The 23,811-nt window shown below is 47.6% G+C and overlaps 1 protein-coding gene across 5 annotated transcripts in view; it reads left to right on the forward strand.

Moving 5' to 3' along the window:
* The window catches only part of ANO10 (anoctamin 10), a 214,889-nt gene that overhangs the window by 165,462 nt on the left and 25,616 nt on the right, over positions 1 to 23,811 (forward strand). For 2 of the 5 annotated variants that reach the window (XR_005791878.1, XM_040479599.1), the window contains exon 12: positions 2,682 to 2,798. Coding sequence is in view for 3 of the 5 variants with exons in the window: in XM_040479599.1 (XP_040335533.1) it covers positions 2,682 to 2,798 (117 nt within the window). In the remaining 2 variants the exon portion in view is untranslated. Of the gene's footprint in view, positions 1 to 2,681; positions 2,799 to 12,733; positions 12,853 to 13,999; positions 14,235 to 16,416; positions 16,910 to 17,679; positions 17,928 to 18,169; positions 19,462 to 23,811 lie in introns of those variants that run through there. The other 3 variants (XR_005791877.1, XM_040479598.1, XM_040479600.1) reach the window with 3 other exon arrangements.

Raw genomic sequence — 23,811 nt, forward strand, 5'->3', positions numbered from 1 at the left:
CCTCTGCTCCCCGTAGCTCCCTCCGGCCTGCCCCTCATCCTGCGCGCATCGTAAGGCCGCGGAAGCCTGTCCGGTCCTCCGCTGGTAAGCCCTCCACTCGTTCCTGGAGGCCCCAGCCCGTTGCTGTCACACACACCAGCTCACCCTGCCGACCTGCCCGCCTCTCTGTGGCCTCTGCACTTGTCCGCTCTCCGTGCCGTGAGTGGTTGGTGCCTCGATGCCTCCTCACTCCTCACTCAGCTCCCGGTGCCTCGGTTTTCCCCTGTCCCCCAGCCCCACCGTCCCTGAGTGCCCTTGTTCCCTCTCTGGGTTAGCTCCTCCCCCTTTCCCAGCCGGCCCCTCCTCCTGTGTGTCTCTGCTCCAACCTACTTCCTTCGGGAAGCCCTCTCCGATCTGCTAGAAACTGGGGCAACTGCCGGTGTGTGCAGCCCCTACACGTGACATCAGGATGGCCCAGGATGCCTCGTCTTCCCCTCCAGCCTGTGCACCAGGGCATCGTCTCCTAGACCCGCGTCGACCACCCTGGTCACTAAGAAACGTGAGAGGATGGGCACAGTGCCTTCCCTTCTGGCTTTCAAGGTGCTGGTGCCCGGCTAAAGGGGGTTCAGTTGCGCGGTTTGCGTGCAGCTCTCCAAGGAGCATGACCCTGGCGGTGTTCCGCGGGAAGGCAAAAGCTTCGAACGAGCAGGTCTACGAGGAACCTGTTTTGCAGATATAGTTCGGAAGAAACTGAGTTCTCTGCATAAGAGCCTTTAGAAACATTTATCATAAAGTAATTTTAGGAAAAGGAGCTACAGAGCTCATGAAAGCTTATTGCTACGTAAATGTTTTAACCGTGTTAAAATGACTTCCTATTTTAACTACTGTTGTCTAATAAATACCAATAATTGTGACTCATGAGGGCTATGGACAGTTCATACGGCCGCTGTGAGCACCGGGGTCTGTGGCAGCCTTGCTCGGTGGCCTGGTAACCAGTCCCGCTTGAGCTGACACATCTTCCAGGCACCTTGCATCCGAGGGGAGACCTCGGCAGGCTCCTCTTCTCACCACCTCCCTCTGAGGCTCCACAGAAGGGAAAGTGGGTACAGACTTGTTAGGGGCTTGGAAAGAGGCCAGTGGCTGGCTCTGGCAGTTGAGGACCGCCATGTCTGGAAAACGTGGAAGGTTTCTTGTCATCTGCTCACTTGTTTACTCCTTGTCTAGTGTTTCTGCTAAAGAGGTTAAGTCTATGCAAAATTATATGTCAGGACTCCAGTGGAATGAAATAATGACACAGTATATACCTTTTTGAATTCTTTATTTATTCTTTGTCGATTTTATCCAGGCTCCTGTCAATTTAACCCAATTAGTTCGGAATTACGACAGATGATGGCATCTGATCCGTGCCGTTATCTACCTGTTTTCACCCTGTAGATACTTAATCGGTACCTTCCAAGTGTCTTCTCTGGTCACGGCAGTCACGCTGCGGTGAAGGCTGCCTGGCCCGGCCCGGCCCACCCCGGGTCTCTCGTTTGTACCGGGAGCGCCTGGCCTGCGCTGAGGCCGCGCCCATTTTCAGGACCGAGTCACTGCTTGTTACGGCATGAGGCCGATTTCCTTCATTAGTTCGTGCTGCTCCCAGGAGACAGCCACACGGTGTTCGTCTTTCACCCTCCTTTTGAAAAGAATTCATCTAATGTCTTTCAGCCGTCGTCTTTTTCGGTCAATAATTCAATGCAACACCTCTTAGAGCCTGTTCCACTTCCTTCACTGATTTCCGAAATGCCTTTTAATTATTTCTTACCTTTAAAACTCATTTCACAGCTTTTAATATTTAGTAATTCATGCTGTCATCAAAGAGGCAACTTTATTCTTTTGATCGTCGAGACTCCTGTGGGTGTTGATGCTGGATCACAAGGTGATACTGGAGTTGGAGACGTATCAGTAGGTTGAGGCTGTGCATTTGAAGAGCAGGCTCACCAAAGGAAGTAATCCTGCTGGCTTATTCTTTTCTGCAGAGAAAGAAGCATAATTACAAACCTTGTATTAGTATAGAGAACCTTTTTATGATACTGGTGTAGAAGGGTTCTAAGCTTCCCATGTTATAACGGAGACATTCTGTATACCTGCCCTACAGTATAAGGAGTCAGCAGCATAAGGCACTACATTACAGTCAATCAGTTATCAGTATTTATTATCATTTCATGAAGGAAACTGCCACCGGGCACCTTTGGCGATGCAGAGGATTCAAGGTGTTTAAGATGCCTGTGCATTTCACATAACTCAGCCAGAAGCATAGCACAGGGAGGACGCTATCAGGCAAAGAATAGAATGAGTCTGCCGATGCCGTATGCCAAGATACATTCGGAAATTAGACACAGGTAGAAAAATTTTTGTGAAAGACTTTTCAGAATGAATTTCACTTTCCTTTAAAGCACTGAAAGTATCATATGGTATCAATTTAAGGGAATAACTAATTTTAAAAGAATAAAGCAAAGGAAGACACTGGTTAATGAGTGGGCCACAAGGGAGTGGGTTAAGTATAACTCTTGGGCCTGGTTGATCTCGGATACATCGCGGGCCAGTAATTAGAAATTACCCAAGGTTAACGAGGAGAATCACAGATTGCTTAGCTACTGTTTTGTTTCATTGCACACGTGGTCTAATGTGCCATATCAACATGTACCCTTTCTTGTTTTCAGCATGCACTCCTGGCTTTAAAGTTTGTACTTGCGTTTGCCATACCTGATAAACCACGGCATATCCAGATGAAACTGGCCCGATTGGAATTTGAGTCTTTGGAGGCACTCAAGCAGCAGGTAAAGGCAACCGTCCTGAAAGTCTATGTATTTCTTTAGCAAATGCCAGGGGCCATAATTTAGAGGACTCGCTCTCAGCATTTCCTTCAGCCCTTGAAGTTACTGGCTCAAATAAATACAGAGGACTACAGTTTAGGCCGGTGTAACAAAACCAAAATTCTAATCATATGAACAACAAATAGCTTCAGGGAACTAAACTAGGCAAGACAAAAATATCCAAGTGATGTTAAAGAATAGAGCTAGCATTCAGCAGAAGAACAAGGCCGGGATTTCCAAGACTTGCCCTGAAGCAGCCCCCACCGTTTGTAAGTCGGCCTTCTGCAGAAGCATTAAACGAGGGGAACCGAGTAAATAGAATCTTGCATAATATTGCAGAGAGTGAGGGGGGAGGTACAACGTGTGGGCGAAAGCATCAGAAAACGCCCTGGAAGTAGCAGCTTCTGCCAGCGATCTCCGTATTCTCCTCAAAGACGATGCTTGGAGGTCTTCACTCCGACTCTCGATGGCAGCAGAGTGTGAGCAGGAAGACAGACTCCTACGCGCCCGAGCCAGTTCTCTCCAGCGATACGTAGCCGCTAAACCAATGAGCAAATCAATAAGGCGGTGTCATCTGAGAAGACAGCCTCTAGGTCCAGGACCCGGGTTCTGACCCACGCAGTCCGTTAGGCTACCGAACCACCTTAAACAGGAATTTTTTTTTTTTTTTTTTTTAATGTCTGGGGAGCTGGGAGGAGAAAAATTGAAAGGGGGACCCATCCAAGCTGACCCTCTGATAGAAGCGAGGGGCTCCAGGATGGTGCACGAGGCGGGAGTCCCCACACTGGAGCAGAGCGTGCCCCCAGTGAGGCAGGGTGTCCCCAGAATAAGACGTGCGGTAAGAGTACAGACAAGAGGGAGGAGCGCGCGTCCACCAGCTGGACGCAGCCGGGGAGGAGCCTGGATTCCCGAGGTCTCCTGGGTGGGGACAGGTTCACCTAGCCAGTGTGCTTGAGTCGTAGACACCGGGCGTCGTGCTCAGCGGTGAGGGACCAGAGGCACTCACAGCAGTGTCACGAAGCCTGTTACCCCCTCTGACACTTCTCGTCGATCTGGGGGTGCTGGCCAATGCAGCTACGCAAGAGGAAGAAATAGGAGGTCAAGTAACCTGGAAGACGCGAGTGTATCATTACTTGAAGGTTATAGGGTTATATATCCAAAAACCACGAGGTAAGTAATTGGAAACAAATAGGAAAACTTGGTAAGGTTACAAGAGTCATCTAAAATTATTTGTTTCCTTTCACAAGAAAGAACAGCCATTTGAAGATATTATTGAAGAAAAAGTCTCATTTACTGAAGAAGCCAAACTATAAAACCTTTAGGTAGTAATTGATCAAAACAATATGGATAATCTATATCAAGAGTATTTTTAAAAGTCTGCTGGGACCAAAAGATTCAATCTTGTGAAAACTTGATGCCAATTGAAGTATATAGAAACAGACATTTGAGAATAGCAAGGAGATTTCTGAGTAAAAGAAAAAAAATGAGGCCTCCAGCCCTGCCAGATATTAAAATGTATTCTGCATAATACAATAGTTATAGCAATTGAGTCCATTGTGAATTAGGGAAGAAACAGATCAGCAGAATAGAGTAAATGGACCCAAATACAACTGGGACTTCAGCGTATGGTAAGATTAACATTCTGCGGCAGTGGGGAAAAGGAACTGTTGTTACATGGTCTGATGACAAACAATTGTTTGGGGGAAGTTATTACGGTTTGTTTCACCTCATTCCCTACACACCTCTTACCACCACCACCCTGCAAAATTTAGATGGTTAACAGATACAAAAAGTATGACAATTTAAAACTTCTCTGTGACAAAAGAGAAAGAGACAAAACTCAACAGATAAATTGGACAAACTGGGGAGATACTTGCATGAAAAACGGTTAATATCTTTAATTTAAAAAGAATTTTGAGGGGCGCCTGGGTGGCTCAGTCGCTGATCTCGCGGTTCGTGAGTTCGAGCCCCGCGTCGGGCTCTGTGCCGATGGCTCAGATCCTGCTTCGGATTCTGTGTCTCCCTCTCTCTCTGCCCCTTCCCCGCTCGTGCTCTGTCTCACTCTGTCTCTGAAAGATGAATAAACGTTAAAAAAAATTTTTTAAAGAATTTTGATAAACCTATTTAAAAGGACAGTCCAGTAATCAAAGTTAACATAAGAAGAGGTATTCAGCCTCACTCACAGTTAAAGAAACATAAGGTCACACAGCAGTGAAATATCGCATTTTACACGTTCTGTTGCCAAATGTTGGGTGATGATCTGTTCTCGTCTGGTATGGGGAAAGGGACACTTTTATGTACTTGACAGAAGTGTGAATTGGCTTAACCTTTCTAGAATGCAGTTGAATCAAAATTTAGATTACCCTCCAAGCAGAATGACTCTCGCTAGGGTAACAGTTCTAACCGCAAAGTGGACCAAGCAAGAACCCTGAGACAGCTAAACTCAGTAGGAGACAGATGAAAATAATGGTTGTCTGGTAATGGTTCCATATGAAAAAGTTCTGTGAGCCTGCTTTTTAAAAAGATCTCTTTGTGCTGGAGGCTGTGCACACGTGTGCGTGTATGAGTGCGTCTTTGCTGTTTTATTAAGTGGAGAAAGCAGGGTCGAGAACAAATTTGAGTTCACTTTTGAAGAAGAGAAGGAAGGGAAGAAAAATGGACAAATGCAGATATGTTTTTGGGGAGAAGGGCGCCTGGGAAACGCTGAACAGTAGTTACCTTTGAGGAAGGATCAAAGGTACGGTTTTACCTACGGTTTGAATTTTTTACCTACGGTTTGAATTTTCTGGCCATGCACGTGTATTACTTTTTTAAGGTCAACGGGAATTCTTCGGGAGGGGGATTATTTGCCATTTGTTACCTGTAGGCTTTTCTGCACTTGAAACACTAATGTAAGTAAATAGGGAATGAACCCTCCCTCATGGTGGTGGTTTGCACAATTACTTAAGTTCCCTAATGCCATTTTCAGACTCACCTGAGAGCATCCTTCACGCATTCTTCCTCCTCCTTCCTTGTTCTTTTTACAGACATTCCTATGTGTTGTTGGTTTTCTTCTTGGGAAAAAAAAAAATGTAAACGCCGGGTGAAATTTTTGGAGTAAAATTTATTTTCACATAACATATGTTTTGCACCTGAAGTTTGAAGGCATGGGTCAAGCGTGGAAACCCAGAGGCGACGTTGAGGCGCAGTGGGATTTGTCTGTAAAGTCCTCAGTGGACCTGAAATGACGTCAGGGTAAGACCAAGGCTCAGGGCAGGCCCCCTGGATTTGGCACCCCACTCTACTTCAGAGGACTTGCTCAGCTCCCATTTAAAGGAGAGGCTGAGGGGCACCTGGGTGGCTCAGTCAGTTGAACGTCCGACTTCGGCTCAGGTCATGATCTCGGGGTTTGTGAGTTCAAGCCCCGCTTCAGGCCCTGTGCCGACAGCTCAGAGCCTGGAGCCTGCTTTGGATTCCGTGTCTCCCTCTCTCTCTGCCCTCCCCTACTTGCACTCTGTCTGTCTCTCTCTCAAAAACAAAGAGTAAAAAAAATTTTTTGTTTAATAAAAATTAAAAAAAAATAAAGGAGAGGCCAAAACTCTAGGGGTGAGGGGCAGAAAAGTCAGCAACCTGGTGGGGTAGAGCACGGTCCCCCCCCCCCTCCACAGCCAGGTTCCTTAGACTTGTGACAAGCATGTGGGCACAGACCGTTATAACGGCCTCGTTGTTCAGATCCCCAATCTCACGCTCACCTCTTTCCTCAAGTGTGGTTGTAGGAGGCCCGGCTGCCCTGTGGTTCCTCCTGGGCTGTCCTGGGCCACACCGCCCCTCTTCAAACAGTTGTCATCCCTGTGCCTTGTCCCCACCGTGAAAGCCTCCCCCCTGAGAGAGAATCTTACCAAATGGAGGTGTCGGGGGCTGAACTGCATTCTGTAAAGGCACCCACTCTCCCGCCTGCCAAAGCCAAATCCATCTCCTCAAAAGGTGCACTTCCAAAGTGCGTCCAGGAACTTATGTCCAGTAATTGCTTATGAATATGTGCATTCCGTTTATGCGATTTTTACCACTTACGCGCCAGGAATACTTGTGATGACCAGTGGTCCGGAAGAAAATTTTGAACACTTAAAGTGAGATTTATAGTCATGGGAACTTGTTTAAACTTTTAAATTTGCACTTATTAGCATATTATTAAAGTATGACCATGATTGACTCTTTCAGGCTGAAAAAAATTATTAGTATAAGATCCTTTGGGAGAAAAGGCAAGAAAAGATGATTTCAAAGAGGAGAAAAAAGAAAAAACATAAAATTGTTACTATTAACGAAGAGGGTATCCATCTGCTTCTTAAGTAGGTGATGGGGGATATCACATCCCTGTGGTATTTCCCGGACATCTTCAAAAGAGTGAGCCAATAGTTTATTTTTAATATTTACACTATGGTAATATGCAATGTCTACAGTAAGCTAGAAGATACATTTTCATAACTACCTAATTTATGGTGAAGGTTTTTAAATATTTTATTTTAAAGTTTATTCATTTATTTTGAGAGAGAGAGAGAGAGAGAGAGAGCATGCATGGTAGAGGGGGGAAGGCAGAGAGAGAAAGAGGGAGAGATGATCCCAAGCACGATCCACACTGGTAGTGCAGAGCCCAGTGGGGGCGTTGAACTCATGAACCACGAGATCACGACCTGAGCTGAAACCAAGAGTCGGACACTAACCAACCCAAGGGCCCCCATGGTGAAGATTTTAGATGTCAACATAAAATAGTATGGGAGGGCACATAGCCCCCAAACATTTTCAGGGGTATGTAAGCAAAAACGTATTTTAATTGTATAGCACTGTCTTAGGAAGAGCTTTGGTAAATCAGGTTTCTGCAGTGACTGCATTTCTAGCGAGGTTCCATACGTTGGGGCAAACAACCCCCTGGCCACCTGTACACCCCTGAATTCCTTGTCAAGGTGAGGTCCTGCTTCGTGCGAGTGAGGCTTTCCTCTTGATCAGGATGGCACATTGCCATGCATTTGTCGGAAAAGCAAAGGCTCTGTAATGATGTTGGGTATTAACATGTCTCGTATTACTAAATGCATTTACCTAGAAGTCCCACTGCAGGGCTGCTGTACTCGCTCTGGGGGGGGCTCAGAGGTGTGAGTGTTTGCTGTGGACAGTGATCTGTCAGATCATGTCAGCTCCTGGCTTCCCCCGGCTTCCCATCACACCCTACCTGACAGCGAAACAAAGCCCTAATTCAAAGGCAAAATTTATTTACACTCGTCGTCATTGAAAGATGAAGCACTAACCAAAATTCTGTCTCGTATTTTACTTGTTTGTTTGTTTGTTTGTTTTTAATGTTTACTTTTTGAGACAGAGAGAGACAGAGCATGAATGGGGGAGGGGCAGAGAGAGAGGGAGACACAGAATCGGAAGCAGGCTCCAGGCTCTGAGCCATCAGCCCAGAGCCCGATGCGGGGCTCGAACTCACGAACCGTGAGATCGTGACCTGAGCTGAAGTCGGACGCTCAACCGACTGAGCCACCCAGGCGCCCCTGTTTGTTTGTTTGTTTGTTTGTTTAAAGGGAGCTCTGTGCCCAATGTCTGGCTTGCTCTCATGACCCTGAGATCAAGAGTTCCATGCTGTACTGACTGAAGCAGTCAGGCGCCCCTCCCTGTCGCATGTTATTTTAAAAGAAGAACACAGCCTAAAAGATTTTAAGTCCCTTTGGGCTTTTTTCTTAAGCCATAGATGTGATTCTGTGATTCGTATCACCTTCTAAGAAAACGTGATTTTGGTGCTGATTTTGCTATTAAGGTTCTGGAGGGACAGAAATGTCCTACAGGTTTTGACTCCGCATCTCTCTCAAATGCCTTAATACAGGACATTCCTAGCCAGCTCGCACTAGAGATGATCTTAAATTCACGTGTGTGTGGCTCAGATGTCTCCGGTCCATCGAGTGGACAGGGGTGGTGAGTGCTGTGCTCGGGGTTCCTTACGGCCTGGAACCACAGACCAAGTAGAAGCGTTCCTCTCTCCACTATACTGTGTTGAAATCACGATCTGAAAATCTGACCTGGGACGGAGGCTGGACGGTGGAGCCTGTGGCAGCTGCCCCTCTCCTGTCCCCCCTCGTGCCGGCCCGGGCTTCGTGGTGTGGTCACCACTGCAGCACGGGCCACACAGGTTCACGCTTCTGTCAGTTGAGACAGACATTTGTGTTACGTTGCCTGTTGAGCCTCACTGTGCAGAGGTCCCGAGAAGCCCGGAAGGTCCTAGATAGGAAAGGTCGCCCATTTAATGCTTTTCAGAAACTCAGATGAACTGGCACGTCTTCAGTTTACTCGCTGAACTATTGACATTTCTAGGATGTAGAATTTGTCTTCTCTTTCTTTCAACTGACATTTAACGATCTGCTTTGTGAATAAGTAGAGCCTAACTCACAGGGCTCTGCCCGTACATCAAGGGCAGAGAGGGCTTCTGCTGTGTCCTCTGGTCAGTCAGTGGGCCCCAGGTCAAACTGGAGTTATTGAAGACATATTTTGGAATAAATCTCATTAATGCCTACCTAGCCCATCCCTGGGCTCTTTCACTGTTAAGTGACCAGAAATCGACTGTAAAATTGTCAACAGAAATTATTACTTTTGAATAATTAGTATTTTATGTTTAATTTACATTTGAATCACTACTTTTCAATTCAGGTTCTCATTCTACGGACAAAACGTGACTGAGAAATTTAAGTCCGTTCTTAAATTGGGCAGTGCATCTTGAATGGAGAAGTTTAGATAAAGACACATGTGCCTGGGCCCCACACCTAAAGAGTCAGACTCCCTAGATCTAAGGGGGGCCCAGGCGCCTACATGTAAAAAACCCCTCCTATTGCTTTAGTGTCCGCCCCCCCTCCCCTAATCGTGAATCCCCAGCAAAGATAGATCCCAAGCATGTTCAGGGGAGTGCCAAGAGCTAGCAAGGTCTGGGCCAGGGTCTGCCACCATAAATGAGGCAGATGGCCTCTTTGCACCTCAGTGTTTTGTTTTATGAAGCGAAGAGCTGGATTGCGTGCTCTGTGCGAAGGCCCAGAAATCTGCCATTTTGCCCAGCGCTGTTCTACTGCAGGAGCCCCGAAGCCATTTGGAGAAGTGCTCTGTGCATGGTGGCTGTTCCTCTTAGCCGTGCTGGGAGGGGACAGGGGAAAGGAGAGGTACTGAGGGCAGGTCCTTCGTGGGGGTCAGATAGGAAACTGTGGCATTTCTAAGTACACAGGCGGGTCAGATGCACGTGAAGGTGAGAGGCAGACTGGAGAAAATAAAATGGTTTGCTCTGCAGACAGAATTCTCAGAGAGTCGGGCTCCAGTCGGTAAGACCTTTGCAAGAATTCCAGAGAGTAAATCTCATCCTTGCGACGCCCTTTTGTTTCTTTTCAAATTGACGTGCTCATTCTCGGTAATTTTGAGATTTAGTTAAAAATAGGAAGGAGCCACTCAGCGTCCTAGAGCACGAGGACCCCGCGTCCTCAGAACAGCTCCCACTTCAACTGGCCTCCGGGCAGCCAGGCGTCCCAGGGCCAACCAGCCCCAGAAGCCAGGGCGCTGGGTCCAGACGCAGCTTTTCAGAAAGATGACAGCCTCCGAAATCAGTCAGAACAAGATAAAGACTTCTAAGAGGAGCCCACGATGCTAAGTATGGCCCTCGAGGACCTCGAATCAGGTGTGGGACCCTTGCCGGGCTGGGCCAGCGGCCTCAAGTCCCATCTCTGTTTCCTAGAGGGAAGTATATTTAAACCCTTTCCGGCACTTAGCAGTCATCTCTGAACTTCCCTTGCCCTGCCTCTGTGCTCTCGAGTTGGGGTAGGTAAACCTGGCTTTTAAGGGAGAGTTTCGCCGGACTGTTGAATGTGTAGTCACAGGCTGGTGTCCCAGCGTGCGGGTCAGGAGGAAAGGAGCCCGGAAAAAGAACCGGCTTCCGAGAAAGGCACTGGCCGTCGGTGCTGGACACGGCCTCAGTCCTCAAGGACAGACGGCCCATCTCCCAGGGCCCCACGCCGGGTGCCGGCCTCGCGGGCTGTGGGGCCTCGAGACCTGGGGTGGCCCCTCCGAGCTGACCTCTCCCCTCCTCCTGTGTTGTCATCTCCCCAACACAGCAAGGCCCTGGGAGGTGGTGCCCACCGCACGTGTTCAGAGCGAGGCTCCGGTGAGACACAGCGTGTGTGTGTGTTGGGGGGGGAGGGGGGAGGGGGTGGGGAGAGACGAGGGTGGCGAAGCAGGGCAGGGACCCCCTCGAGCTCAGGGGCCCTGTGTCGCCGGGCCAGCCGGGAAGGAATTCTGGGAAACTGGTGCCGTGAAACCGGTTTAGGTGACGCGTCGCGACTCCCCGTTTTCACGGCCCGCACGCAGCTGGGCAGCAGCCGTAGTGGAGGGACTAGCAGGTGCACTGTTGACAGTCCCCAAGCGCCCTGCTTCCTGGCAGCCGGCCACCGCGCACCTCCCTCCGCCCTCAGCTTCACGGGGGAGCACCCCGCTGCGCGTGGCACAGGGGGGTCCCGGTGCCCACCTCTGTGCCTTCCCCCCCGCCGCACCCGGCCAGGCGGCTCTTCACCCCTGCGTTCCCTCCTCCGGCACAGGGCCTGACGCCCAGTAGACTCTGAACACATCTCGGCCCCCTCAAACTGTGTTTGTTGACTCCCACGTAGTTGAGAAGCTAATATATTAAGTAAATGACAAGTGACGTCCTTGGACAAGAAAAGAGGAGCCTTAAAATAGGTCCTCTGGCAAAAATGGAAACAGCTGGGTCATATGCCTTTCGGGGATCACTAGGTAGAGAGTGCACTCCGAGGAATCGGGTCCGAGCACTTCCTCAGGTCCCCATACCGAGCCCTAAGGAAGCCCAAGTTCTGTGCTTTTTCCCCCAAAAAGACCGTGCTTGATATCAGCGACAAGGTGGCTCCCAAAAGATGGTAAAATAAACCCAAATCAAGCCAGACAGAATTCTAAAGTCGTTTTTACTTTGCGAGAAGTATCTAGACTCTAGAGCAACCTTCTTCTTACCACTGATGTGTAGACATTTTTCCCCTGCATTTTCTGTTCTCCCTGGAGAAGCGTGCTGTAAGGTACACAGAGCCGTATAGACGTTGAAATAAGATGCTTCACTAAAGCTCCAGAAAGCCTCTGATCATTTTTGTCTTCTCTAGTAAACAGGGTTGGAATTTGTTACTCATCTCATTCCCCTGGTTTTCTAAGCAACATTTTAAATTGTAGCTCTTAGTTTTTTCCCCAGATGTAAGAAATCTAGCCAAATGAGAACCAGATCTATTTTTACTTAGGGAATTACCGAACAGGCCAGGAAACAGAATAAAATGTAGCATTTTCCTAGCCAACATGTAGATAAACTGGAAGCGCTGTGGGCAGAGGACGCCTGAGAGGACAGTTCTGTTCCACGTGGAACGGCCTCAAGTTCACCGTGCTGCCCAGGTGACACCCTGTGCTTTGACCCTGGCTCACGTTTGTCATCAAAATGTGTCTGCATTTGTAAAGAAAAAAGTTCACCTTACAGCACATTACTTTAGAGATTTCAGAATGCTTACAACCATGTGTATATTTTTTATTTCTGGTATAATCGTATACAGTGTTAGTTTCAGGTGCACAGTGCAGTGATTCGACAATTCTCTGTGTTACTCAGTGCCCATCATGACAAGTGTGCTCTCAATCCCTTTCACCTCTTTCGCCCATAAAAACTATATGTTTTAAAAGAGAAAAATATATATTCTGGCAAGATAGTAAAAGTTCTAAGAGTTCCAACCTTAGATTCTGTACTAGAATAATAATGATGTTGCCTTGAGGCCCAGCATGTGTGAAAGCAGGCCTGCCTTTTCTAGGAAAATGCCCGGGCTGTTATGAATGCGTCTGTTTACTTATTTTTTAACCAAATATTCTAGGATATTAAAGACTATATTGTCGGCTCACTAAGATCAAAGATATTTGTCCGTGACCACCAGACGAGAAGCTTCTTAGGGACAGGATTACACCAGACACAGATTTTGTATTTGCTGAGTAGGTGAGTCCGTAATTAAATGAACATCACTAGGGTCAAAGCCCCAGCCCTTTGTGCCTTTTTCTGTTACTAAATTCTAGTCTTTTGACTTTGAAATTATCTTCTGCATGTTATATTTGGGATTCAGGAAACCATTATTGAGTATTTACTATGTCAGGAAGCCATAGACTTTTTAACTTTTGTTTTTAATTACTAGTAAATTGCTAAAGTAGAAAATATTTAATATAATAAATGGTATTATTTTCCATTGATTTCTATTGCCACAGAACCTCAGGGATATGATTGAATATTATATCATGCAGTGAATGTAAACCTAAGAGATTGGGCTGAAAATTCAGTGATTGATAGACTAGAAAATTTAGACATTAAAGTAAATCCTTAAGAACAACACAGATTTGCCCCTGTGTCCTGAGAATAGATATACAGAGAACAAGAAATGTTTGGTTTAGGAACTTTTTGAAATACTACCTAATTAAAGGAAAATAATCATTCTACATTAATAATGGCTCTAAGAACATAAATAGTAAATTACACTGAATTCATACATGAGTCATAATTAAAATACAGATATTAAAATTCAGCAAGTATTAAGTGCATTCTGTGACCAAAACACAAAAATATGAATTATCAGAAATTCCCTATATCATGTAATTGTCCAATGTTAGAGGAAAAATTCTCAATCCTGTCCCAAACCCTGATTTTACAGATTAAGGAAAGGGTCATTAACTGTGGTTGTTAGCTTGCAAGATGGGCCCCAATGTTCCCTGCCTCTCTACTATGTACACCCATTTGAAGTCCCATCCCAATAGGATACTACAGGATAGTGTTAAGTCTCTTCTGAAGCTAGGTCATTACAAATTTATTTATATATAGTTATAAATTTTTAATGACCTAGCTTAATATATATATATACATACATAAATAGCATATATATATATACATACACACACATATATATAGCTTATATATATATAGCTTTTATATATATATACACACACACATACATATATATAGCATATATGTGTGTGTGTGTGTGTGTGTGTGTGTGTGTATGTAATTTGTAATGACCTAGAAGAAGACAGAAGCTATATATATGTATGTCTATATATAGCTTCTGTCTTCTTCTTCCTCTTGGATCATTTGCTCTTAGGAAACTAGCTGCCATGTTTTGAGGACACTCAGTGTTGGAGGAGGTCAAGAGGATGTGGTGGCTGGTTGACCCAAGACCTGGACCCTGGGCAGTCAGAGGCTCCTCCCCTGTCCTTGGAATGTCCGTTCTAACCACTACTCCAACCCCAGGAGCCATTTTGGAGACACAGCCTTGAGAGAATAGTTGTTGAGACCATGTGGACTGTATATATGACCGAATCCCCCTAAGATCTCTATATAAATTTTAAGATTCTGGTGGGCACGTATGGAGATCTACTCGTCTTGTGGTCACCCAAGACAGACCTCGCATGTAATTGCCCTGCTGCCTACCTGGAGACCACTCCAGGTCTGCCTCTTTTTTCAGGGTCTCCTTGCCCTTTATGTATGGGGGCCAGTTTCAGATTTCACCTGAAGAACCCCCAAGGTTGTGAACCAATACCCAAGCAGCCAGTGGAGAGCCTCAGATGACTAGGAACAAGCAAGTGAGTGAACCATCTTGGAAACAGATTCTCTAGTCCAAGGGTGGGCAAACATTTTCTGTAAAGAATCAGGCAGTAAATATTTAAGATGTATAGGCCATACAGTCTCTATCAAAACTACTCAGTTCTGCTGTTGTCGTGCAAAGGCAGCCACGGGTAATACGTGAATGAAAGGAATAGACTGTATCCCAACAGAAGTTTATTTACAAACACAGGCAGTGGGCCAGATATGGCCTGTGCACCATGATCTGTCATCCCCAGCTCTTAGCCTCAGTCGGTCGCTCAGATGACTGCAGCGCCTGCTTCCTGACTGCACAATCATGAGAGGCCCTGAGCCACAACCACCCGGCTGCTTCCAAATTCCTGACCTACAGAAGGAAGGAGAATGACTGCATGTTGTTTTAAGCCACTCAGTTTCGGAGTAATTTGTTAACACAGTAATAGATAACTAATGTACCAATAATCCAGGAGAGGAGGCTGGGGACAGATGAACCCAGTTTGACTATGAGGTGCTAATTGTTGAGGCTAAGCAGTAGGTAGATATGGGGATACATGATACTGGCCTCTCCACTCGTGTGTAATAAGTTAAAAGAAAAAAACTGGTAAGTGATCTGTCTGCAATCAGCCCATCACAAAACCACAAAGCCCATGCTGCATACCCACTCTCTGGCTCTGAAGTCCTGTGTTCTCTCGGCTTCCTCTTTCTGCATAAATAGCAACCAGTATAGATTTGGCTGTTTGCCCAAGTTTCCCCTCAATTCTTTACCACCTTAGTACCTCCAACTTAACATTCAAGATAGTTCTTTGGACCTCGATACCATCGTTCTTGTTGAGCCATCCTGGAGACCGTTGTACCTCTTCCTAGCTCTTTATAGTATGGACTGTAGAGTTGGTCATTCCTGGGGGTGGAGCCTTTGCTCAGGGACCCAGAGTCCTACCTGCATGTGGCCTGGGATAGAACAGTGCTAACTGTTCACATTCGTGTTGAATGCTGCTGCCACCAGAGCACCCGCAAATCCATTATCTTTTTTTTTTAAAGAATTTCTTTAATGTTTATTTATTTTGAGAGAGAGAGAGCACGAGTGGGAGAGGAGCAGAGAGAGAAGGAGACACAGAATCCGAAGCAGGCTCCAGCGTCTGAGCTGTCAGCACAGACCCGATGTGGGGCTCAAACTCACAAAGTGGGAGATCATGACCTGAGCCAAAGTCAGACGCCCAACCGACTGAGCCACCCAGGCGCCCCGCAAATCCGTTATCTTAAGTAATTCTCACATAGCCTCCGAGGAACGGCCTGGCAGGTGTCACTCCAGGATTACGTAGGTGAGAAGACAGAGACTCTGAAAGTTTAAATGGTCAAATAAAGGTGCTGGGTTCAGTGTTCTTGCTTCCTTCCTATACTACTCTGATGCTTCAGGACAAACAGGATTTGACATTAAATAGAATACAGTTCACTTGTGAAGACACAGTGGGTTGGCACATAGTAGGTTCTAAAATGAGTTTAACTTCGCTTTAAAATGCCTCTGAGGGGCGCCTGGGTGGCGCAGTCGGTTAAGCGTCCGACTTCAGCCAGGTCACGATCTTGCGGTCCGTGAGTTCGAGCCCCGCGTCAGGCTCTGGGCTGATGGCTCAGAGCCTGGAGCCTGTTTCCGATTCTGTGTCTCCCTCTCTCTCTGCCCCTCCCCCGTTCATGCTCTGTCTCTCTCTGTCCCAAAAATAAATCAACGTTGAAAAAAAAAAAATTTTTTTTTAAATGCCTCTGACATTAGAAATTACCCTGAAAGGGTTTTAATTGGCAATGTAAATAACTTAATATATTGATTGTTAGGTCCGTGACATGGATATTTGAAATAACTTGTCTTTTGATACATTGCATTGACTGTACGTTCTCACCTCCCCCCCTGGAATCAGAGAATGAGTCTGGACTATTCTGCTCTCGTAGTTCCCCAGGAAAACCGTGAACTAAGATTCAGTGGTGGATTTTGAATATCTCATGCATTTAAAAACCAGATGTCTTCGGTGACGCCATTTACAAATGAGAGAAAATGATGTGAATAGGTGAAGACAGTGGTGGGAGAACAAAGAACAGAACAGCAGACCTGGTGAAGTGTCATTGGATGATGAAATTCAGTTCTAAAGTGCATCACCTCCTCGTTCCGTTTTCCTTCCAAAAATCTGTTTAGTGTTGTGTTTTCCTCTCCTAAACATGTGGTTGGAAAGAAATGAATTTTTTTCTCATAAATTTTTGAGTTTTGTTTATTGGTGGCTGTCCTTTCAGATAGAGTATACAAAGCAGTTACTGTCTGCCAGGTAACTATGTTACCAGGGCTGTAACTTTAAATTCTTGACCTCCCCGCCCCCCCCCCCACCCCCAAACCAAGCTGGAGGGAAAAAAATCTATTTGTTATTTGGAAAGTAAATGGATCTCGAGATTCTCTCCGATTCTTCATTCGAGTTGCTTAAAGCAGTGTCCGTGTGGGTAGATTTGCAGGCTCTTTTGTTTGAATTGTCTTGAAAAAAAAAATGAGAGGCATATTTTTAATTTTCGAGTCTGGTTTTAGTCACAGGCACGAGAGAAAAGGAACTGCCAAATGTCTGGGAAACACAGCACCAACGCCCCTCCTTTCCCATGTGATAAATATTGTTTTGATTAGAAGCAGAATAAAACCAGGTTGCTTTTTTTGACTTCTTGGACTAATGAGTTCGCTCTTTCTTTTTTTTTTTTTTTAATGTAAGTTGTAGAAAACCATTTCCAAAGACATCGGTCTGGGTTATTTAAACTTTATTCAGAATAGCTGTGCACAAATCGTTTCTGTGAAAATGACGTGTGATTAAACAGTTACCACCCAGAAACTCGCTAAGGAATTGTCATGTCTATGTGCGTGCCAAAACATTGGCCCTAAATGAAGCATTTTGGTTCCCTGAAGGGTATCAAATATGCCAGGAGCAGAATGGGTGGTTTCATGCCCTGGGTGTTAAATGGCTTTTGGAGTCAGGTATACATGTCTCGGGAAGCCCAGCTTCACTGCTGAGTAACCCTGGGCACGTTACCAAACATCTATGGGCCTCAGTTTCTTCCTCTGTGAAATGGGCGTAATGACAGGAATAACCACACGGGGTAAGCAAGCAGTCGGGTCCGGGCCGGCAACCGAGTCTGAGTCTATTGCTTGTCCACTGTTTTCCACCATAGAGCAGATGGGTGTGGATAACAGAATTCTCTGCTGAGTGCAATGTAGAACTTGACCACCGGGAGACAAAAGACTCCTTTTTAATACTCCACCCTTGGAAATGGATGGGTTTCATACGCCACCCTTGGAGGCCTTGCAAAAGAGAAGGAACTGCCTGCTTTGGACATTTACCTACTTTCTGGCCGTGAGCTGTCTCAGATCCCACCCCACCCCCCACCACCCCCACCACCCCACCCTGCCCAAGCTCTGTGGTTCCTTCAAAACGGTTACTCTCCGGGGCGCCTGGGTGGCTCAGTCGGTTAAGCGTCCGACTTCGGCTCAGGTCGTGATCTCGTGGTCCGTGAGTTCGAGCCCCGTGTCGGGCTCTGGGCTGATGGCTCAGAGCCTGGAGCCTGTTTCCAATTCTGTGTCTCCCTCTCTCTCTGCCCCTCCCCCATTCATGCTCTGTATCTCTCTCTCTGTCTCAAAAATAAATAAACGTTAAAAAAAAATTAAAAAAAAAAAATGGTTACTCTCCAGCTGTATTTTAACCCAAAACAGGTCATTTTGAAATGCGAGTCAACCAGAACTCATCTGGACTTCAAGTGGATTTCTGGAAATGAAAACTGGGGTCACCTCCCCGGGCAGTGGGCTGCTTTCAGAAATTACAGCGGGGCTCCGCTGGGTACCTGCTCCTTCAGTGGCGACATTCACGTGTAGTGGGCTTGAAATAAAGGAGAGCTTAGAGTTTCGAGATCAACATGGTAGGACAGAGCTGCAGGGTAGGATTCTGTAGAATCTGTGTGCGTAGGTCAGTCACTATTTCTTTTCTTCCGCCCCCCCCCCCCCCCCCACTCCTCATCTCTGTCTCTTCTTCTTTTTTCCTGGGTTTCAAGAAAGGAAAAGGCCTACGTGCCCAGAGTGGCCATTCTTTGAATTTTATGTTATCCATACGCCGCCCTCCTTTTAACCTTCATTCTTCATGTTTGGGTTACTATTTGCGTGCACGCTCGCGCTCTCTCTCTCTCCCCCTCTCTCTCCGCTTCATTTCCTTTTAGCAAACTATCCTGCTTTCTCTCCTGTGGATCGTTGCAGATGCTCATTCATGCACCCCTGGTCTCAACCCCTCCCCCGGGATGGCCACAGACTCGTGGCCTGTGCTCTTGGCCAGCATTCCTGCTTGGGAAGCTGTGTGTCAAGGATAAGGGTGACAGCCCTTGTGAAGACTGCCCTCTCTTAGTGGGGGGCTTGGGGTTGAGGGGCTCATCTCCTCTCCGAGTGGCCCGTGCTGGCCAGGCGTTGGTGGGGGAGCCCCTCCAGTGCGGCTGACCCCTGCGGGGCCTGGGAGATATGCGGGCTGCTTTCCTTGTAAGAGCAGAGGTTGGGATGGACCTCATTCAGATCCCGCTGTCAGAGATGCAGCCCGACGCCAACTTAACTCGCTGTCCCCTGAAGAAAACGGCCCGCCCCTTCGATGGTCCTAATTAACTCGCCTCTGAACGTTGCCATACCAGATGGCAAACGAGGGGCTGTCTCACCTGGAACCAAGAAGTGCATGCGTCCTAGGGAGGAGAACACTCTCTGTCCCTCCTCTCCAGAAGCCTCTCTCCAGGCTTGGGCTGAGGAAAGTGCAAAGTAGGGTGGGAGAAACAGGAAACAAAAGGCTGAACATTCGAGAGCTCTAACAGAAGCTGCCTCCTGCCACATCCTGAGTGCAGCTTTGTTCGTGGCCCTGCCATAGTAGAGCTTTGGCTTGCGATCATAGTGCACATAATTTTCGTTGTTTCAACAAGGCAGGGAATAAAGACAATTGTTTGCCATTTGTGTGGTCTCTTTCACTTGGTCAAAAAGAGTGCTCTGTGACAGAGGCCCTGAGGCCTGGACAGCACTAGGTTTGAGATAAGCCGCTGACCCAGCGATGCTGGAGCGCCCTGTGGAATGGGGACAGTAACCACAGGAAGTAGGGTGATGCTCCCAAGAGCCAGTCCAGCGCCTGGGCGTCGGCTGTGTTCTCAGCCATCGCCGGTGTCCTGCCTGGGACGGTGGAGACCACCAGGCATCTCGACAGTCACCTCTGCTTGCCTCCTTTTCCATATTCTCTTAAAACAACTGCATCAGCATTTCCGATCTGCCCCCAGTGGGAAGCTGTGTGTCACCCACCCCCACCCCCGCCCCCAGGCTCCCTCAGATCCCCGTTCAGACCGCGTGCACTCGGCCAGGGGGTGGCTGAGTGGTAATGAGCTGCCGTCGTTGTGGGGGGGCCGAGCGGGTTCGATTTGCATTCACATTTGGCTATAGGACCTGGCTGTCTTTCATCCCTAATTTCAGGAATGCTTGTGACAGTCCAGACACCCCTGTCTCGTAGAATTGTTTGTTAAAATACGCACGTATGTCTTTCCTCTCTGGAACTCGGGCCTGTCCTGCCGACAGACACAGGGTGCGCCAATCACTCAGGTTAACTGTAGAGAGAAAAGAAAAAACTTAGGTTCTCGTGAGTTAATTGTGTCTTAACACGGTGGCAGTCTCAGGAAGAAATGGTTGGTTAGCACGTGGCTGATCCTCTTGAAGTTGATTTTTCTGGGAAACAATACGCCAGCCACGCTTGTTCCTGAGCTGCAAAATACGGACTCAGGCATCTTCAGATAGTCCTCCATTAGACTCAAAACCATCTGCTTGTTTGCAGCGGAAATACAAATTTTCCACTGTTCTGAGCACTGTGACGGTGGCATCCCTCCAGAGAAAGCGCAAACTGGGCCCTGCGGAAGCACGGTCGCCAGCCGGCTCTGCCAGGCACTTGGGGTTCATTTCCACTGATCTGACGAGGCAACAGAGAACCGACGAAAAGTGCGATGTCTTTTCACAGCTAAGCTCCCCTTCTCTAACACCCTCCCGGGCCTCCAGGGATTAAATCGCACTCAGTCCGCCTTCGTCGAGTTTCCATTTGCATTTAGACTCTCACAGCTGTGAGACCATCGTCAGAATCCGTGTGATCTGCTCTTGAGGGACAACAGTGAAAACGGGAGGGCGGGCCTCCCTGACCGGAACGTCCCCGGGCTGAAGGTGGTATTACGCGCGGCCCCAGAGCGGGCGCCGCCCCTCTTCGCTTCGCGGTGAAGTCAGATCAGCACCTCCGCCACGCTGTCCAGGGTTCCAAACCCGCCGCCCTACGGGGTCGCTGCGTTCACGTGGACCAGACCATCTGAACACCTGTTGCCTTAGGCGATAGACATAATCGTTGGAAGAATAATTTGGCCTCAGTGCACACACGCAAAAATGGACACATGCCAGCTGAAAGACCTCGTCCTGCCGACGTGATGGGACTTTCCATACGGTAACCCGGTGACAGAGGCGTCAGCTTCCGTGTGCCGTGTTAACAGGATGGCGTCCTACGTCGGAGAGCCATCGGAGAGAAGTTACTCTTCAGACCACGAGGAGTCATAGTCTCTACCTGGAAGTGTTCACAGAAAACCTCTCTTTTCCTAATACAGCACTGTTGTATTCAAAGTGTGTGCAGTGGGCGAGCGTGAATTTTCCGAGTGTTCAGTTAGATGAGGTAAGCGGGACGGAATGGGTTTGGGGACATCACCTTCTTGCCGTTGCATAAATGGCACCCTGCTTGAGCGGGCACATCGGGCTTTTCATATGGGTCCAAGAGCGCATCAGAGTAGTTTAGCTGCAGGCTTGGGATGTCTTTCTCCTTTCTTTTCTTTTCTTCTCTCTCTTTCCTTCTTTCTTTCTTTTTAAGAAAATAGGAATAGAGAAAGACTCACAATATTGTCATCATGAAAGGGTCCATCACAATCCGGGCAACAGGATGCAAATACCCTTGCCCTGCAGAATCAGACATGAGCACAGCAAGAAGAGTTGAATATTTCGTAAAATTATTTCTTTAAATGACAGTAATAGGACATATGTGAAATTACTTAGAGAAAAGGTCTTTTTGCAGTAACTTCGTAGTAAAATGCAGTTAAGCACAACTGGTGTACTGTTCTCACGCCCTTTGTTTTACCTTTCGCTCAGCTTCTGTTGGATGGGGAGGAAAAGGCTACATAATCTCATGTAATGTAATACATCTCATTGTGCATCGTCAAAGCAATTAGCATGGCAGAAACAACCCCAGCTTCTCCTTGAGCACAAATGAAGGACTCCAGTCGCTCTCTCCCTCCTCCTGCTTTCCTTTTTAAAGATGGGTCTTCAGGAATAACGTGCTGAAAAAAGAGAACGATATTCAAATGTAATATAAAAACTCCCCTTACAACACTTGAGAGACATTCAGCCTTTATAAGTTTGGTTTTTTTTTAATCCGGTATTTTGTTAACATTAACCTCAAGTGCGAAATACAAATTAGATGGGTTAGTTGGCTTTTATCTGACTCACAATTCGGTAATGTAATACGCACATGCTTTTGGACGTTTTTGGTGGTTGTAATGGTTCTTTTGTTGTATATTCAAATTACCCGGTACAATTCAGTCCGGTTCCCTGCCGTCACTAGCGATCCGTAACGCAAACCGGATTTTACATCTGGGAAAGAAGATTCTGAAAGATACAGATGCGTGGCTATAGGGGAAGTAAGAGCATGCACTTCCTCTTCTCCCCCCACGGCCGTGGCTCCTCAGACTCGGCGTTTCCGCTCCTGTTCCGTGGGCGTCGGCCGTTTGGGCAGCGGTGGTGGTGATGTGTGGTTCAGAGCAGCTTCACCAGGGATGTTGAAGAGGTCGTAGCGAAGGCAACTCAAAGCAAGAAGAGATTAGTGGACAGCTGCTGCAGCCAGTCAGAAAATAGCTCGGTCCGCAGAGTTCTTCCACTGATCTTGTACCTAGACTCCTCAGCCAGAATGTGGAGGGAAAAAGCCATGAGGAGGGCGACCCAGGCCTGGGCTCGGGACAGGGTGCCCACTGCAGATCGCGGGTTTCGCTCATTCATCCAGCAGACGTCTCGTGTGCCTTGTGTGCGTCTTAAGTAGGGCAGTAAGTAAGACACAGGGCTGTATGGAAGGAGCAGATCTGGAAGGGCTACATATTTGGTGACATTGCAAGTGCTGATTATAATTCTTCAGTTGCCAGACTCTTAAATTATACCTTTGAATTCCTCAAAGGAGCAAGCACTAAGTTGAAAATCAAGCCCATATCCTGCTGGTTTCCCTTATGTCTCTATTTTCATTTGGTACTTTAAAAAGTACAGAGACTGTCATTCTACAGAGTATAAGAACGTAGCTTCAGCCTCTGAGATATAACTAATAGATGAACTATGTTAATAAATCAGCTTTTAGATGGACTGAGATTCTTCTTCTCCATCGTCTGAGAAATCTGTGTGACCAAGAACCGCTCATTAAGGTAACACGCTGTGTTTTTAGGTTTCCATTGCTAGGGTTTGGAATTGAGGTCCCTAACGTGGGATCGTAAATGGTACCGGGACTTGTTTAGGGAAACTTTCTCGTTAGTCAGGGATATGCTGAGGAATCTGTTAGGGTCTCGCAGTCTCTGTTCGGGGACCCTCCTGCAGCTCCCCTGCCCCTCCCACTTGCCCTTTCACTACCACAGCTTTCTCTCCCCAGTACAAACGGAACTCTAGGGGCGCCTGGGTGGCTCTGTCAATTAAGCATCTGACTTCAGCTCAGGTCATGATCTCACTCACGGTCCGTGAGTTCGAGCCCCGCGTCGAGCTCTGTGCTGACAGCTCGGAGCCTGGAGCCTGCTTCAGATTCTGTGTCTCCCTCCCCCCCAGTCTCTCCCCCCTCCCCCCCCCCTGCTCACGCTCTGTGGCTGTCTCTCAAAAATAAATAAACATTTGGGGCGCCTGGGTGGTTCAGTCAGTGGGGCGTCCGACTTCAGCTCAGGTCCCTGGGTTCAAGCCCGACGCTGTGCTGACCGCTTGGAGCCTGGAGCCCCCTTCGGGTTCTGTGTCTCCCTCTCTCTACCCACCCCTCCCCTCCCCCCCCACCGTGGCTGCCTCTGCAGCCTCGTCTCCCGGCCAGCCCTCCTCTGCAGCCACACAGAAGCGCACCAGGTTCCCAGGGCACCGCTCGTGCTTTTGCCTCTGCACTTCCTCGTCCCTCTCCTACCCTGGCTCCTTCCCTCTGCCCACTCGTCTCCCCTGGAAACATTCTCCTCCTCTTTTCAGACTTCTGGGTCTCCACCGCAGCACGGTCATCCTTCGTGCTACGCGTGATC

Source organism: Herpailurus yagouaroundi, unplaced genomic scaffold (assembly GCF_014898765.1).
Source record: "Herpailurus yagouaroundi ecotype Mexico unplaced genomic scaffold, PumYag 159, whole genome shotgun sequence".
Classification (NCBI taxonomy): Eukaryota; Metazoa; Chordata; class Mammalia; order Carnivora; family Felidae; genus Herpailurus; species Herpailurus yagouaroundi.